General features: G+C 35.3%; 1 protein-coding gene across 1 annotated transcript; it reads left to right on the forward strand.

Moving 5' to 3' along the window:
- Positions 1-11,246: 11,246 nt before the first annotated feature.
- On the forward strand, positions 11,247-15,714 carry LOC146742741 (PDZ and LIM domain protein 4-like). The gene is made up of 5 exons (XM_085500452.1): positions 11,247-11,369; positions 13,469-13,613; positions 13,960-14,095; positions 14,667-14,752; positions 15,379-15,714. The coding sequence occupies exons 1-5, from the start codon at positions 11,358-11,360 to the stop codon at positions 15,429-15,431; spliced, it is 432 nt and encodes a 143-aa protein (XP_085356578.1). The 5' UTR covers positions 11,247-11,357; the 3' UTR covers positions 15,432-15,714.
- Positions 15,715-16,837: the final 1,123 nt, after the last annotated feature.

Genomic DNA, 16,837 nt, shown 5'->3' on the forward strand with positions numbered 1-16,837 from the left:
TGTCAAAGCATAGTTTACCTGTCACAATGAATACTGAATATTCCGAAAATTAATACAATGTCCAATAACCAAGTTTCATGACCTATTGGTCACATTTTTGGTGTTTCTGAAGCTACCTAGTTCCAATCATTCAAGAGTAATAACAGAACCGAAGGAATGTGAACAGTGTTGCATTATTCACCGTAAAGTGTGAAAATGTTTCTCGTAAAGACACAAACGAAGTGGGCCTGTAATATTTTGATAAACAACATCATTATTTTTAAGATTAAAACTGTTGTCAACATCAAAATAAAAATACACATAACAGTTGTTAATCCTAAACTCTTTTAAATGTCTGAAAAATAAAGAGTGGCATTATATGAACAGAAAGGCTTATGCCAGGGCAAGTTTGGTACATGCATATTAACAACTATGGGTATTTGTGTGGACAACTGGCTATTGATGTGGACTATGTAATGTGTATGCTTGCGGACAACTTTCTATTTCAGCTCCACACTACCGTCACTGAATTGAACGATTTCATACAAGAACAACAACGAACCATCAATCGCCTCATCACCCCAAGCGTTCAGTGTCACTTGGCGCCTATCTATGCTTACTGTCAAAATGAAAGAGGTAACGGGTGTATTGGTCGAATGAAACAACACATGGCATGTTATGTTAACACAGAGAAAAATACCATGTATGATCAGGCGTCTCAGCAACTATTACAAAGACTACTTGAGTTACAGGTGTGCTACATTTGTATCATTAACCATATTTATGAACCACATTTCCCACCAAAATTCTTCTGAGAAATCTTGCATGCATTTTTCGATAATTTGTTCATAATTTTCTATCTGGATCAAAATTTTTGAAAGATATAGAAAAACTTAATTTGTGACAATAGTTGATTTAGTCATTTCAAGGTCAAAGGTCACACATATTGGTGCATATTTTAAAATTCCAAACTTAGAGAGGTATTTTCCTTTTTTAGAAACAAATAGTGATATTTGTGAAGACAGCATGTGATGTGATATGCTATGATCTGAGATTGCAATTTGAGCCATTCTGGGACTCGCCTGTCAATACTATGTATCTCAGGCAACAACTCCTGCCTGGTAAGTTGATTTATAATGTGTTGCTGCAGATCTTGATAATTTGTTTTGATTATTGTCGTAGACATAGTGCTTACACATAGTGCTTTATTCCCAGTGACAATTTCAGCAGGTTGAAACATACAGAACACTGTCGGCATGATTCAGTGTTTTTAAATAAAAATTACGCATCTGATACTAGGACTTAAAAAGGAATACTCATTAACTGTAAGTAGCAGGTATTACTGTTCAGAAGCGTGTTTTGAAATACTTTCCACGAGCCAATTGATTCAAATTTGCATGAGAAAGACTACGACTATCCTACATGTTTTATGGCACGAAATTTTAATGAGATGCAAATGAGCATGGGGATTTTCCCTCATTGAAAAAATGTCTACATACATAAAAACTAAACACAGAAAAAACAATTTATTTTTACTATAATGCACTAGGCAATGCATAATTATACCAGGAATTGATTTTTGTTACGTAAATGATCAAATGACAGGTGCGTAAATACATATACTTTCTGTTGGGTCTGTATATTGACCAGTTCAATTCATAGGATATTTTTATCCACCTCTTCCTAGGCATAGTGCAATGTCAGAACCTCATGAAGACCATTTACACTGAAGCCAATATAGTACCAGCACAGGAAGACTTATTGGAGAACAAACCTCAACTTGTTACCAGTCAGCAAGCACCCATCAATAGCAACACCCCATCCACCTCAAGTGTATTACCTCTGTCTTCACATTCAACGACATGGAATGAACCATCCAACTCACAAACTGTATTAGGTAGACATCAGCTCATGTATGCAACCCAGCCAACATACACAGCTAGTAGCAATCAGATGATTTTATCTCAGCTGTTGTATCCAACCAGTGAAGCCAGTAGCAGCCAGCAGACGTATAACATTGATCAACATGCTCTGCCTCATTGTGTCAATCTTGGTAAGAGTCTCATCACACACAAACCATTCATGTAATTTAGAATATTATTACTGAGTGTTTCATTGATTATGATCAAAGTGTAATCTTGCTGATTCAGAAACATTTGTTCAATCATTTCAGACAAAGGGCCTAAATGTTTTCAGGTAAATTTACTATTTACACTGAAAATGTAGCAAATAATTAGAAATGTCCCATGTCATTGGCATCCAGTTTCAAGGCTAACCTCTTTTTAAAAAACAACATTGGATTGAAATTATGAAGGAAATATTTTGAAGGACAACAATGCATTCATGTGAGCCATCTGGGTTATCACTGCTATGAGCAATGGCATTTCTTGTAAGATACAAAACTTGCCTGTTTTTAGTGCCAACTTATTTAGATTTGGCTAGAGACAATTTGGAAGCTTTATCTGCTTACTGCTGATGAACTTAATGTTTTATAATTGTATACAGGTGCCATGCCATCAGCACATAACAGTAGTATGATTGGTAATCTTGATGTAACGAGTAGCATTAGAGTGAAACAGGAGTGCCTTAGAGAGAGTGGTGCATACAGCACTACCACTAAGGTGTGTGTGAAAACGGAACCAGGAAGCTTTACTGATCAAACAACACAGAAACGTAAATCAGGTGAGTTGCATTTGTAAAGATGACTTCAAATTTTGCATCGAGGATATTGTATAGGTTTTACAGGAAGTAAAATTCACTATGATTATTTTCAGAAAAAAATTGTTTTAAATCATATGTAACTGTTTTATAAAAGCTCAATCTTATGTTAAATGCAACCAGTCGCATGACTGCTAACTAAATAATCTTTTGAAGATCCAAATGTGTTCTGTGAAGAAATTATAAGATATTGCAATTTTATTTCTTGAAAAATGTTGAATAAAACATGAATAAAATATGCACAGCAATTTTGGATAATTTTTTGTTAGATTTGTTCATTTCGTGACTATATTTTCAATTCTCTAGTTTGGGCGAATATTATTGTCATTTTTGGTAAAAAATGCTATTTTCAACTTCTGTTTGAAAACTACCAGGTCAATTGCTTTGATACTATGTATGTAGGTACCTTGGGTGGATCTCTGTCAGATTTGTTCATTTTGTGATGGTATCATTTATTTGTAATTTTTGGTAAAAATGATATTTTCGAATTCTTCTTGTTTGAAGTTAAATTGACTACTTCTTAACAACCAAACTCCTTTTTTGTGGGTGTGACTTGGCTACTGCAATGTGCTTGTAAGACAGCAGAGCTATTTTAATTGCAAGGTCATTTGTTGTTTTTTTCTTTAAAATGTCTGTTTTCACATTTTTTGAATGCATAAATTTAACAAAAATCACTGATTAGGTATTGATGGAGTTCTACTGCTGTATTGTTGTGACCTTTGACCTAGTTATGTAACTATGTTTGCATGCTCAGTAGTCCCTAGTCACCAAAGTTGCTTCCTTTCAGATACTAATAATGATTCCTTAAATAACATTACAGTGTTGTTCATAAATCCCACATCTACACTCTGAAAAATTATACACTATAGCGACTGAGATATCATTGCTGTCCCAGGTAGGATTAGTCAAGAAAAGAAAAACAGCTGATGGTTTGATTATTTATTTGTATTTGCTATTTTTTTTTGCTTTTAATAGAACTGGAAATAATTGATTTGACTTTAGACAGCGATTTTGAACCAACTCCTAAAAAAAAGAAACAACACCATAGTTGTACTGGTTCAACATTAGGCAGTGATCACAGCATTGAACCAACTCCTAAGAAGAAGAAGAAGAAGAAGAAAAAAAAGAAGAAAAGCTGTACTGGTTCAACTGTGGAGAATGATTGTGACTTTAAACCAACTACCCCAGAAAAAAAGAAGAAAAAGAAAAAGAAGAAAAGTTGTACTGGTTCGACCTTTGGCAGTGATTGTGACTTTGAACCAGCTCCTTCAGAAAAGAAGAAGAGCTGTAATTTTTCAACCTTAGAAAGTGACTGCAGCTTTGAACTAACTCCTAAAAAGAAGAAAAAGAAGAAACACAAGCACCTTAAAAAAGGGTCTTCATCACACTAAATACTTTACATTAGTCTGTAATATTACCACAGCCCCTCTCGGTCTACAGTTGCAGTTCCTCTCGGTCTACAGTTGCAGTTCCTCTCGGTCTACAGTTGCAGTTCCTCTAGGTCTACAGTTGCAGTTCCTCTAGGTCTACAGTTGCAGTTCCTCTAGGTCTACAGTTGCAGTTCCTCTAGGTCTACAGTTGCAGTTCCTCTAGGTCTACAGTTGCAGTTCCTCTCGGTCTACAGTTGCAGTTCCTCTCGGTCTACAGTTGCAGTTTCTCTCGGTCTACAGTTGCAGTTCCTCTAGGTCTACAGTTGCAGTTCCTCTAGGTCTACAGTTGCAGTTCCTCTCGGTCTACAGTTGCAGTTCCTCTAGGTCTACAGTTGCAGTTCCTCTAGGTCTACAGTTGCAGTTCCTCTCGGTCTACAGTTGCAGTTCCTCTAGGTCTACAGTTGCAGTTCCTCTAGGTCTACAGTTGCAGTTCCTCTAGGTCTACAGTAATACTATCATAGCATTGCTCAGTGTAAGTTTTTTATCCCAGGTGTTAAAATGTACATGTAAATTACTGAACTTTTTTTATCTTTTATATATTTTTGTATTCATATAAAATTTTAAAAAAATACATTACTCCAAAATAATCTTGTTTTCAACTTTCTAAGTGTGTATGTTTAGAGCCACACTAATTGTTACTGTAATTACATGGTCACTCGAACACAATTATATTTTCTGTATTTAATGCTATAGTTTTACAGTGGTTGTCCAAGTTAAGCAAAAAAAAAATGTAGTTTGTGCTAATCATATTTACTGTGAAGTAACTAGTTAGTGTATATACATTTGTTTAAACTGTTAAGAATACTGGTGCTTAGAAGACTAAAACTATTGCAATATAACAGAAACATTGCTCTTTTAAAGACTTTATTTCGGTGCTCAGAATTGCAATTCTGATTTTTAGGTTTCAGTGACAAAACAACTATAAGCATATTATTCTAACTTGATACAAGGGAGTATATGTATTTTGGGGAATCCCTGTCTCCCATAACAGATGTGCAGTAATTTAGGGGCACCTATCGGTGAGTGTTTTCAAACTTTTACCCAGTTTTGAGTTTGGTTGCTTTTTTTTTCTCTAATATATGTATACAATATAAAATTACATTTGTATTTTAACTTAAATTTTATATTAATTCATTTGAAATAAAAAAAAATCTCAAAATAATGAATTTCAGTTTTTTAATGTTTAGTATGGGTGCAGTGGTGACAGGTGTCGCCCTCTTGTGGTGACAGTTGGAATCCACTCAACGTTAGTTGAGTTCACAAGCGAATATATTTTGGTTCTTTTTCAGACTATTAATATCAAAAGAAACTTACCGTTAAAGTCCTATTATAAACCGCGGTTTATATTACAATGTATCAATTTAAAAATTGGGATCAAAAGCTCAAGTTCGGGGTGCGGTTTCTATTACGTACATATTGCAATCACTAAATGGGCGTGGTCATTTTTTGTCTACAACACATGCACAAAACAAACAATACACCGTACAATCTCTTGAATAGGCGTCGGGGAAGAGTGAAAGGCCTTATTTTGGTTCTAAAATAGGCGTTACGAAATGTTGAAAAATTACAGTCAATCAAAAAAAAAATCCACATGATACAAAAAATACTCAGTATTTTTAATGTAATATGCATTTATTTTTTTAATTTTCTTGGTAACGAAAAGTATATTCTAACAGAAGTTTCAAATAAAAACACGAATGCACAGCTTAGTAGCAAATGATCACATAACGGTAGCTCGATCCGGCCATGCTGCGGGTCACAAGTGAATAACTTACTTGTTTTCGAAGTGTTGATATTGGTGATTATTATTTAGTAGTGATTACAATAACGCACGAAAAATAAATTCGTTGAATTTTTATAAAATGCAAGTAAAATTCAACTTGGTTTCCCCGTAAGCGAATGATTTCAGTCACATGTAAACAGCCGATACGATATCCAGCAGAACTCTTTAACCCCGAAGCCGGAATTGGGGGTGCGGTTACTATTACGTATGCGGTTTATATTAGGACTTTAACGGTACCAATAAATAACCTGTTTATTCCATCAACATTTAGACACGTGCAAGTACAACAGCCAATTTTTGGGATATTGGTATAGTTTTTGAAGGAGGTAAACTCTGTGAAATGTTACATCCCCCCTATACTGGAAAACATTCTTACTATGAACTGTTTGGCCATAATATTACTGGGTTTATTAGAGTTTGGCTGCACCACCAAGCGGATTCGCACCACCAAGGGCTTATTTTCCAGTAGTTTCTGCTTTGCGGTGATTCTGCCTTGATTTGATTCACTTTGGCAATTCACAGATCTTTGTGGTTTCAATTGAAATATGGAGAATTGTTGGTGATGTAGATTACCAGATTTATTTTAATTAATGAAGGACACGTGGTTGCTAGCTGATCGAACACTCATTGATATCACTGATGTTATGATTAGTTAGCATTACATAATAGGCCAACAATAGTTATTCATATATTTGCAGAAACATCTCGGCATTATTTATTTGCAATGCAACTCTAGCTGGCGCTCTTCACAATGCTCGTTTTAGCACTGCTGATCCAAAAAGATGTGTTCAGAAAGTAATGGTTGAAATCAGATAAAAGCAGCCAACAGGCTGTAAATAATGAAATGGTTGAATACAGATTCTGACATTGTAAATGATGAGTTGCATTTTTAATCCAATTAATCCGTATAAAACATGTAAAATACTAAATATATAATAGGAGCTTAGAGTGATAAATATAATCTGCCATTATGGAAATCAGACAAATAGGTTTTGTGGGGCATGTATCGTATCTAATGGTGTAATGCAAAAGTTATCCAAAAAGGTTGTAGTCCTCAAGTACTAATTAAAACATATCGTAACAATTAAAGATAACCCTAATAAAATGTAACAAGTCGATAACCCAGTGCTTGACAAGTTGCGTGTAAAAACAGTAAATTGACTGATAATTCCTGACTCCAATAGCCCAAAAGTTACTCAATCAGGTGTCAATAGCATAAACTGGGAACGTAATTGGTATGTTACACAATTTCCACCAGCATTGATAACCAATGTGACACCGTATAATTACACATATTGGTATTGTCATATGGAACTGTCGTCCTTGGTATGTGGAGATGTACAGTATCAAAGAAAGGAACATAGTAAGTGGTGTAAACTGAACCCCTTATATTTGGTGTTATATATGCGGACGTGCGAGTAAGCACATTATTGCGCAAATGAAAGTGCGGGAAATGAATACTTATTATCTTTGATTGCCATCTTAATCTCAATGCTGATAGGACAAAATTAAATTGATTTGATTGGATGAGGGAATTCACCTCAGAATCTGAGTACAGATCTATCTATACAAGGTATTATTGTAGAACAATCTACTCTTTCACGTCTTATTTATAAATGTTGCCATACACTATTAGGCGACAAAACCCTTGTGCGAAGTACTAGAAATCTAAATTTCTGTAGAACTTTGCCGAGCAGTTTTTTTCTTAAATAACCGAGCCTCAAATGACGAGCACCCGCCAAAAACGTATTTTGTGGAAAAAAAATGCTTCGTCTATGTTGCTATGGCAAAACTGATTCACGGAAATTTGTAGTGTGAGGTCACATTTCTTACTTTATAATTTCCTAAATAGTTGTCAATTTGTTCTGATAACCTTTTCATTTATGTAATTGAAATGAAAAAGGATAGTTGCATACTTTATTTTAGTTTTAGCGGAAAGATTTTCTAATCGCATTCTGCGTATTTTTCTACAACTTGATGGGAAAAATATGCTTTGAGATCTGCAATATGAATATTCAATAGCGTATAAATATTACATCACACATCAGAGATATCGCACATGCAAAAGACAAATTCGTTAAGACCCCCCCCCCAAGATCATTAGCCAGATTCATGCAGGCGGGATGCAAATTGTTATTTCTGCCAATAATCACGACTATGTTTTAGTAAGTTTTGAAGAGAGTTCATAACTCGGGTCAGTCGACTCTACGTTGAAATAAGTCTGGATCTTCATTTCTCATGAAATTTGGCTTATCTCAGTTTTGTTGTTATGTACTTGTGTAGTACAGCAGACTAGTTAAATGTTGATGACTTATTTTTTGACACTCAAGAAAAATCCAATAGCGATCTTCATATTTACTAAAATGTTCAACGGGCGGACATGGAACGGATTGCCGATGTGATGTTGCTTAGACCATTAGTTTTCAGATCATTCGTGCTGTAATTATAAACTTAACAATTTTTATAACAATTCTAATTAAAAAAACTACAGGATTAAAATATCTGAAAGCTAAAATATATAGTCAATCGGAATAGTAAAAAATGCGCAATAGCGAAATTGGTAGTCTGTTTATTCTTTTGGCAAACAATTGTACGACGTATGAACTACCGTATTCGCCCGTAACCAAGCTTTGCATTTATGTTAAGATTATTATAGTACCATACTTGGGGCCAGACTTTTTTTTATTCCTTGTTTCTCGAGTTTTTATAAAGCAATTTTTTTGAGGAGGGCGAGAAAAAAAAATAATTCTTTTTTTCCCATTAGATTTGTGTGATTCTCAAAGAATTGTAAGTGAGATCATTGATCGGAGAGAAAAAATTAAATAAAATGTTATTCTATGTATAACCTTGTTCCTCATCTGCGCAAGACTTCGGTACTTTGATCATGATACTCCCACGAAAATGCAACTTGGATTTGTTATGCGACGGGCGGTAAAAAAATGAAGATGAAAATATTATTTGTTTAGCATTTTTTGCGCTTACAAGTCGGCGGGCGCGAGAAATTACGCTGAAATAAAATGTTATTTTTATTTTATTTTCGGCTCCTGTTCATTCGGTGGGTTCGCGAAACAAGGGATAATAAAAGACTGACCTTAGTAACTTTTAGCGAATATCTGAAACAATTTTTAAAGAGTTTTACCGCCGAGGTTTTAACCAACAAGGAACAACAATCAACAGATATTGGCACATTTTGAGTAAGTCTAATGATAAAAAAAATCGTAATCTGGTAATATAATCTGAATAGATGTTTAATGACATGGCAAGGTTTCCATTGCTTATTTTAGTGAATAAGCGACTAATGAATTTCTGGTTGCAGTAATACATCTTGAATTTTCAAGGTATAATGTTCCAGCTTACTGCCTACATATATGAAGATAGGAGATGGGAGGATGAACGGTGCGAGCGGACAATGACAGTAATACTGTCTAAAATGTTAAAACTACAAAACACTGAGTATAAATCAAAGTGGTCAATGTATACTAGACCAATCTGGAGACTTGGACATGCGGCACGATGTCAAAAAAACGTCAAACGTGGACTTCACGATATAAATTAACGATGTATACTAGTATTCGAATATATGGATTATAACAGTCTGTCATAAAAAGACGTATACAAGTCTCGAGTGTGACACAAGGTATTCGTTGGGCAATATTTCGCTGAGATGATAAACCTAGATTACAATATCTGAAAGTAAACTTCAAAATAACCACCCGTCTAATACACGCCCTCCGTGCATGGCTAGAGAAATGCATTATGTGCTAATATGTCCAGACTTTGAAATGGCCGAGTATTATACACCTAGGACGAATAGCGACAAAAATAAACTGTTTAATTTAAATTTATTCTATTATCAAAATATATGTGTAAAATTATGTCTATGCGAAAATGTTTTCAATATAAATCGTGTTTCTGTATAGCTTTGTCAAGTACGTCTCCCAGGTATGTAAATTCATTTATTTTGGCACTGCATTACTCTCTAAGGGGGTTGGTGAGATGGTAATAACTAAACTAAAAAAAACATACATGTTATTCAGTTATATTTGATGCAACAAACCTGAAAAATAAAGCCGATAGCGTATCTATCGCCTGGAGAACAAACTGATTTCAACTCTGGACATGTATCGGGTTAACATTTAATACTGTCAGCATAATGAAGCGTTACAGGGACTCGTTTGTATAGTTATCCGCTCCAGCGCGTATTTAAACAGTTACAGTGACCCGCACAGGCATAGCGTTGACATGCGTTCATCTGTATATTCCCACAGCCGCGGCTGTTATAAACATAGCACAAATATGGCAATGGCATGTCTACTCGAGCAATCATGCTTGGTTATGCCACGCCTCTAGACTCTGCTCCACCGGGGGAATCTCCGCTATGCGGACACCGACGAGAGGCGGTCATCTTCATCAGTGGTATCCACGGTCCAGTTCATCTCGGTCAGTGCTCGACTTAATATGTCGATGGTTGAATGTAACTGGCAAATATGTCACACGTGAATTATGTTTACATTCTTGTAAAATTCTTTATTTTTGCTGAAGGAACGACTCGGTGAAAATAAAATCCAACGAATATACACTTTCCCTACATTTTACATTCAACTTTTCAAAAATCAGTGAAAATAAATTCCAGCTAAAATAAAGTATTTTACAGTATTCAAAATTTCAACGTGTTGAAAGAAACAGATACTCTTTTTATTAATTTGAATATTATCACCATACGAAACCCACGCAATTAACACAGGCATGTGTATGGAAGTAGTCATATCATTGCATCCCAAATAAGCACAGACCTATTATCGCGGTAATTGAGAATTCCGCAGATCGCTTAATTATTGCAGCCTACAATTTAACATACTTATCTGTTTCGGGTTTACCATTAGAAAATGGGGAGAGGGGATGATACAATGGATTTCCTCTATTAGCTGTAGATCATAATATATTTTCGTTTTTGCACTTTTCTTTTTGAATAATAGTGTCTCTTTAAAATTGTCACATTTATGCTTCGAAATCTACCTCGACTTTTTTTTAAAATTGATAATACCTTAATTGTTTGATTAGCAAGCTCGAATGATAAGAGTAAGACGATTCAAGTATGTTGGTTGCCCGAAGTCTAACATGGCAAAAACGACACCAAAGATTGCCGCAACGCAACTGTACACATACCCTGCGGTTCTTTTTATGTAAGCAGCCTGTCCTGATAGACTTGTTCAATAAACCGCATGCTCAGATTGTCATGCCCATGTGGCTCGAATAGAAAATTGCAAGAACCCGACGGAGCAACACTGTATTTGAAATAGGTGTTGTCCCCCGGATATCACTGACGTGAAGTGAAAGGGGCTAGACCACAACACATTGTTGACAGTTCATTGATCAGACCACTTGGAAGTACCAGCCAACCAACTTATTTTCTTCCGTCCTTATTTTGTACACAATTACAGAAGACCATGTCTTTTCAGGTAACGCATAAAGTTTCTTCAATGTTATAGCGTGCGAGTGGACAATCAGTGGCCGTAGTTTTAAACGCAAGGGGGCTGATACGGTACGACCTCCGACTGTCTCCCAGAGTCTTCTTACATTACTGTAATATTCGAACAATTCCAATTTAGTCATCGCGTCACATTATTTATTCATACATGTACTTTAAAGTCTGGTCGGTACAGAGTCACGTTCTTACACTCCGATCCCGCATTCGTCGCTGGTTGTCACGTAGCCGTGGAGACTCGAAGACCAACGACGCATCGACAAAGTTACAGCACTGTAAGTAGTGTCTGTCCAGATTCCGGAGTGGCCCCTGATAGTCGTATATTAACTTAACACGAACTCTTTACGAAGAGTTCAGCATGGTGGCAACACAACCATTTCACTATAGTAGAATTATGTAGGTGCATCTCCAATGGATTGACAGAATGCGATCCGTATATCCAGACGAACGGGCTATTAACGCCATTGACTTGTTGGCGGTTGAAAAGCATCTTTGTAGGTGCATGGTAGCGCCGACCTTTAATGGTCAGTCATTTAAAAGATCCCATACAAAATCTGTTGCGGGACACTATTATAATCACCTCCATGATATAATCAATTGTGAATGCGTTGAATCATTTGACTAAGTCTTGTGTATTTATTTTGTTAACAGTTGACTAGACAGTTTTATCAACGAGTTACAAATAGCCTATTTACGATAAGGCACGATAATTCATTCATAACGAGTGGTGCCATTACTTTATCGCCGACACCAATTCAATAGTTCACAGGTCATAACGCAGCGGGATTTCCTTTTAACAAAAAACAATGTACTTGCAGATAACCAGTAGACAGAAGTCTTGTTAAACGAATTTGAATCTGTACGACAGATTTAACACCAATATTTATACCACCTCTGAAAACATGAATGAAAACTTTTCAATTGAAATTTCACTGTAAAATAGATGACAAGTGTTTTAAATAATTCATTTTGAGTACTGGTATATCTCTTCTGGATTCTTAAAAAAACAATCTGACCTCCCACTTCTATAAATATCCATATAAACTTCAATGCCACTCTTCTACAATGGATTCAAGTTGAAGAACTGTTGCCAGGAAATAATCCCTATTGTCTGTTTGCACTTTAAATGTTTTTCCCATTGAAAGTTTATTTTAATCCATGAAAAAGAACGGACTACTAAACTCGAAATGGATAGAAATAAATAAAACGCATCTAAGCTTTCAGTGTAGTTTAGTTGAATGACTTTTATAACAATTTAAATACATGTCATGTCAGACATATTTTCTTGAAAGGTTGTTGTAAAATTAATTTCTGTTCAGGTGCCTCTGTTCAAGATGCAAAGATGGTAAAACTAATAAACAAATAGAATAGAATATGATCATAAAATACACCGATGGTACAGTGTAATAACTGAAGCCCTACTTATCCAAGTGACGTCCTATAACCATGCCAAGTAGTGAAACAAGAGTTGAGAACTTAACACTGTTGGATTGTCATTTATGTAAAGACGTAACTAGAGATGCTTCCCGGGAATAAATGTAGGGATATCACTGCCCTTATTCCTTTCGAGCCTAATCAAAATGGTTATCTTCATTGACACATTATATGAAATGTACTTTTCTTGAAAGACTGGGGTTTTATATATCTGCACACTGAATTTAAAAACCGTATTGACTAGAAACTTATTTGGCCTTTTATACGAATGAGTTTACTTTACAGCGGGTGCCAAAATAACCTAATCATGAAAACAGCAAGATTAAATAATTCTGTTCCAGAATTCTGCATGTCAGTCGATACTTCCTCTGTACTGTCTTCATGCATACTTTGAGGGATCCTCGTAATAACCTCATAATATCAACTTTGTTTTCGGAACGACACTCTACAAAGATAGTGGTGTTATTTGTGACAGTTAGGTCTCATATTTTGTATGCAGTGTGAGCTATCCTTAGAGTGACGGAAAAATTGCACAATTTATGAAAAAAATTTGTCATCTGATTATTTGTTATCACATATCCAACTTTAGCACACAGTAATGATACCATCTGGTATCCTTATTAATTTGAATGATTTTAGATGAATTGGGGTGGTGATCAGGATGATGAACCAAAGGCACCACAACCAGAGGTATCACAGCAAGATCTTGAACAGTCAATAACTGGAATGGAAGCAACTCCAGAGACGAGATCAGAAACTTTCAGGAAATTAGAAACTGGACAAGGTGAGCATGTCAATGTTTTGGCAACCTGATACATTTTCAGGAAGAGAGATTTGTAATACGAGATAAATACCAAATGTTGTTGATGTAATAATGCAGACAAATACTTGTGGAGGCAGACCAGCAAATACAGTTGAGGGGGTCGACCATCATCTACAGAAATAAGTTTATGAAAACATTTACACCAATATCATGCAATTCATTATACAAGAGATTCATCGCAAATTCATTCGAGCCACAATTATTCACAAATTTTCTTATGGCATTGCACTTTATAGTATTGCTTATACACATCTAAGTTATTGATGATAATGATTTAATGATCACACATCTTCACATGCATTTGCAGCTCCTTCTGTCTTTAGTGGGGAAGCAACCGGAAGAGAAACAGTTTTCAAGAAAGTGAATCAGCCCATGGGGGGTGTGCGACAGAATTTACCCGATCCAAGCCTTTTACTCTGTATTGAATGTGGTGGAAAACTTATGTGAGTTTTTAAAATTATTGGACATGTGGGGAGGGGGATGTGTTAGTGTATTATACTAATATCATCCAAGTGTAGACTATAAATGGACTTGCAGCAACTGTGGAGAATGGTTGCATCAATGGTTGAACTTGCATGCATTTTAATTTTTTTCCTACATTCATTGATTAAAATATTGATCAATGCAATTAAGATAGTTAATTAGCTGACAGGACATTTTGTTATTTCATTATATCTTGGTTTTTCAGATCTAAAAGTTATATACAGGCTAAAAACAATTATAGTATATTATTATTCCAACTTTGTGGCAAGGGTGAATTTCTCTCCCTCTCCCTTAATATGTGTGGAATGCTTAATGGATGCTTGAATGAAGCTTGCACTCCCATGAGAGTTTCTCATAGACATTAAATGTCAGTTATTAACATTCTTGCTAAGTGACACTGGATTGTTATAATCTGAGATGGTATGTTGAAATGTATGGATAATCACATTGTTGTTATAGTAATGAAATAAGCCAATGACATCACTGCCCAGGCAATTCGGATTTAACCTACTGGTTTTATTTCACCATCAGTGGAAAGTTTGTGAAAATTGGTCCAAATGGACTTCATAGTCAGTGTTTTAACTGCTCTGTATGTGGAGAAAACCTGAAAGGCAGGGGTAAGTATATAAAGTTCTTCATGATTGCAGTTCTCAGAAACTTTGTTTAAAATGCAAAATCTGCATCTACTAACCCTTTGCCTGTCAGCTATGATGAAAAATCATCTATTAAGTAAGTGTGGTTAGGAAATAATTAAAGTATTGTGATATTTAATAATGTTGTCCTTTCACCATTTGCAAAGTGGCTATAAAGGTTGGTATATTAGCCATAGTGGCTATAAAGGTTGATATATTAGCCATAGTGGCTATAAAGGTTGGTATATTAGCCATAGTGGCTATAAAGGTTGGTATATTAGCCATAGTGGCTATAGAGTACAAATATACTGTAAAATTTTCACTGGGTTTAAATTTCACTGATTTACCATTTCAGGCATATTCAGTGGGTTTTAAATTCACGGTTTTATCATTTAGATAATATGTTTTATGCCAAATTTTACATATTCACTGGGTTTTAATTTAGCGCATTTTCCAGTCAGCAAAATAAGCCAAATTAAAACCCAGTGAATAATTAACCATTTTACAGTAGCTGAAGCAAAGATGAATTTACAATTTCACAAAAATAATATACAATTGGAAAAATAAGTACCGTAAATATACAAAATTATAATAATTTTTTCCATTTACAGGGTATTTCCAGAAAGATGGTAAACTATACTGTAGAAAGGACCGGCCATTGTGATCTAAACCTGCCATCAATTCTAGACCAAGATATAGTTATGAATACAGTCAGAGACTGTCTGAATATACAGTAGAACATGCACTGTGGAGGAGATACTTGTATGGAAGGTTGACCTGGTCCAGTTGCACATTATGAAGGCGGCATATATGTATATAATACACCCGTTTGTGGCCCCCCCCTAAGGCCTCTGAAAACACCTGTAATAACCCTTCTCTATCTTAGATTAGCTGGTTACAAGCTTCTTTAAAATTAACGTAGAATAAACTTGTATACCTGAATATAATAGGTGATTGTGTCTTTATATCATTTATATATGCGAGTAATAGGGCATGTTAAATAGTGATGTGATGTCCCAGACAGATACATTGTAAGTAAATAAAACTGCCTATATAAAACTAGTTTTATTGTTCATTTAGTCATTGCCAATTACCTGCACTATTTAGATAATAGTTATCACATGATACCCTTCATATTAATGGTGTTCAGTGTTAATATTACTAACTTATATTTATCTGCAGGCATCCTTGATACGACAGTATGCGAACTCAGTTCGCTAATGTTCTCTAGGCTAGACCAGCCCAGCCCAAAAAACATGCCTACGCAGTTTCGTATCCGTTCATGCCTCTTTACACAAACCCTCACAGTAAGTCTATTCATAACAAGGATGTTTGAAGTTGTATCTGATTGGGTGAGATAGCAACATTATCGACCAATCTGATTCGTTGTTACAAATATTTTAAATGATGTCCTTGAATGACGAGTCCTGGGTGAGCAGTTGGCAATGATTACAAACATTCACCAATTCTTCTATTCATGTGGATTTCCAGCCTATATTTTTACCATTCTTGAGAACGGAAAAAGTTTCAATAGGAAGATACAATGTATAATTACTGGTATGTCTGTCAAATGTTTTTGGGATAATAAAAAAGAGCTAAAAAGTGGATATAGTTGTCTCGACCACTACTTTTTAAAAAAAAAAAAAAGTGGTGGCGGCCACTATATCGACGACTGACAAAGTACATACCTTTTTTGGCTCTTTATTATTCCAGAAACATACCAAGAGCCTGTGCCATGATTACAAGTGATCATATTTTAGTTGTTGCCTGTGGTGGTTACACCGGTACGATGATCCTGAATTTAACTTGGGGTTGGACATCTCTACTTGTGTAACCGATTTTTTTTAGTAACTTTTGTGTTATTCAGATTCAATGAGGCAGCCAAAATTACTGGCAGAGTTCCGGGCAGATTTTTGATTGTGAGTTGGAAACGTAGGGTGAAGTAATGTTGATAAAGTTTGGCACCATAAAAGAAACCTTAACCTAAACAGTTGTCTAATAGCTGCAAACGTATAAACATAATAATAATAATAATAATAACTTTATTGCATCCTTAGAATTACAAATGTT

Source organism: Saccoglossus kowalevskii, chromosome 6, assembly GCF_978046115.1.
Source record: "Saccoglossus kowalevskii chromosome 6, keSacKowa6.1, whole genome shotgun sequence".
NCBI classification, from domain to species: domain Eukaryota; kingdom Metazoa; phylum Hemichordata; class Enteropneusta; family Harrimaniidae; genus Saccoglossus; species Saccoglossus kowalevskii.

Excerpts from the sequence above, each read along its gene's own strand:
- LOC146742741 (XM_085500452.1), top strand. Across the intron at positions 13,614-13,959 it reads GAAATTAGAAACTGGACAAG|CTCCTTCTGTCTTTAGTGGG; the intron begins GTGAGCATGTCA and ends ATGCATTTGCAG. Across the intron at positions 14,096-14,666 it reads GAATGTGGTGGAAAACTTAT|TGGAAAGTTTGTGAAAATTG; the intron begins GTGAGTTTTTAA and ends TTTCACCATCAG.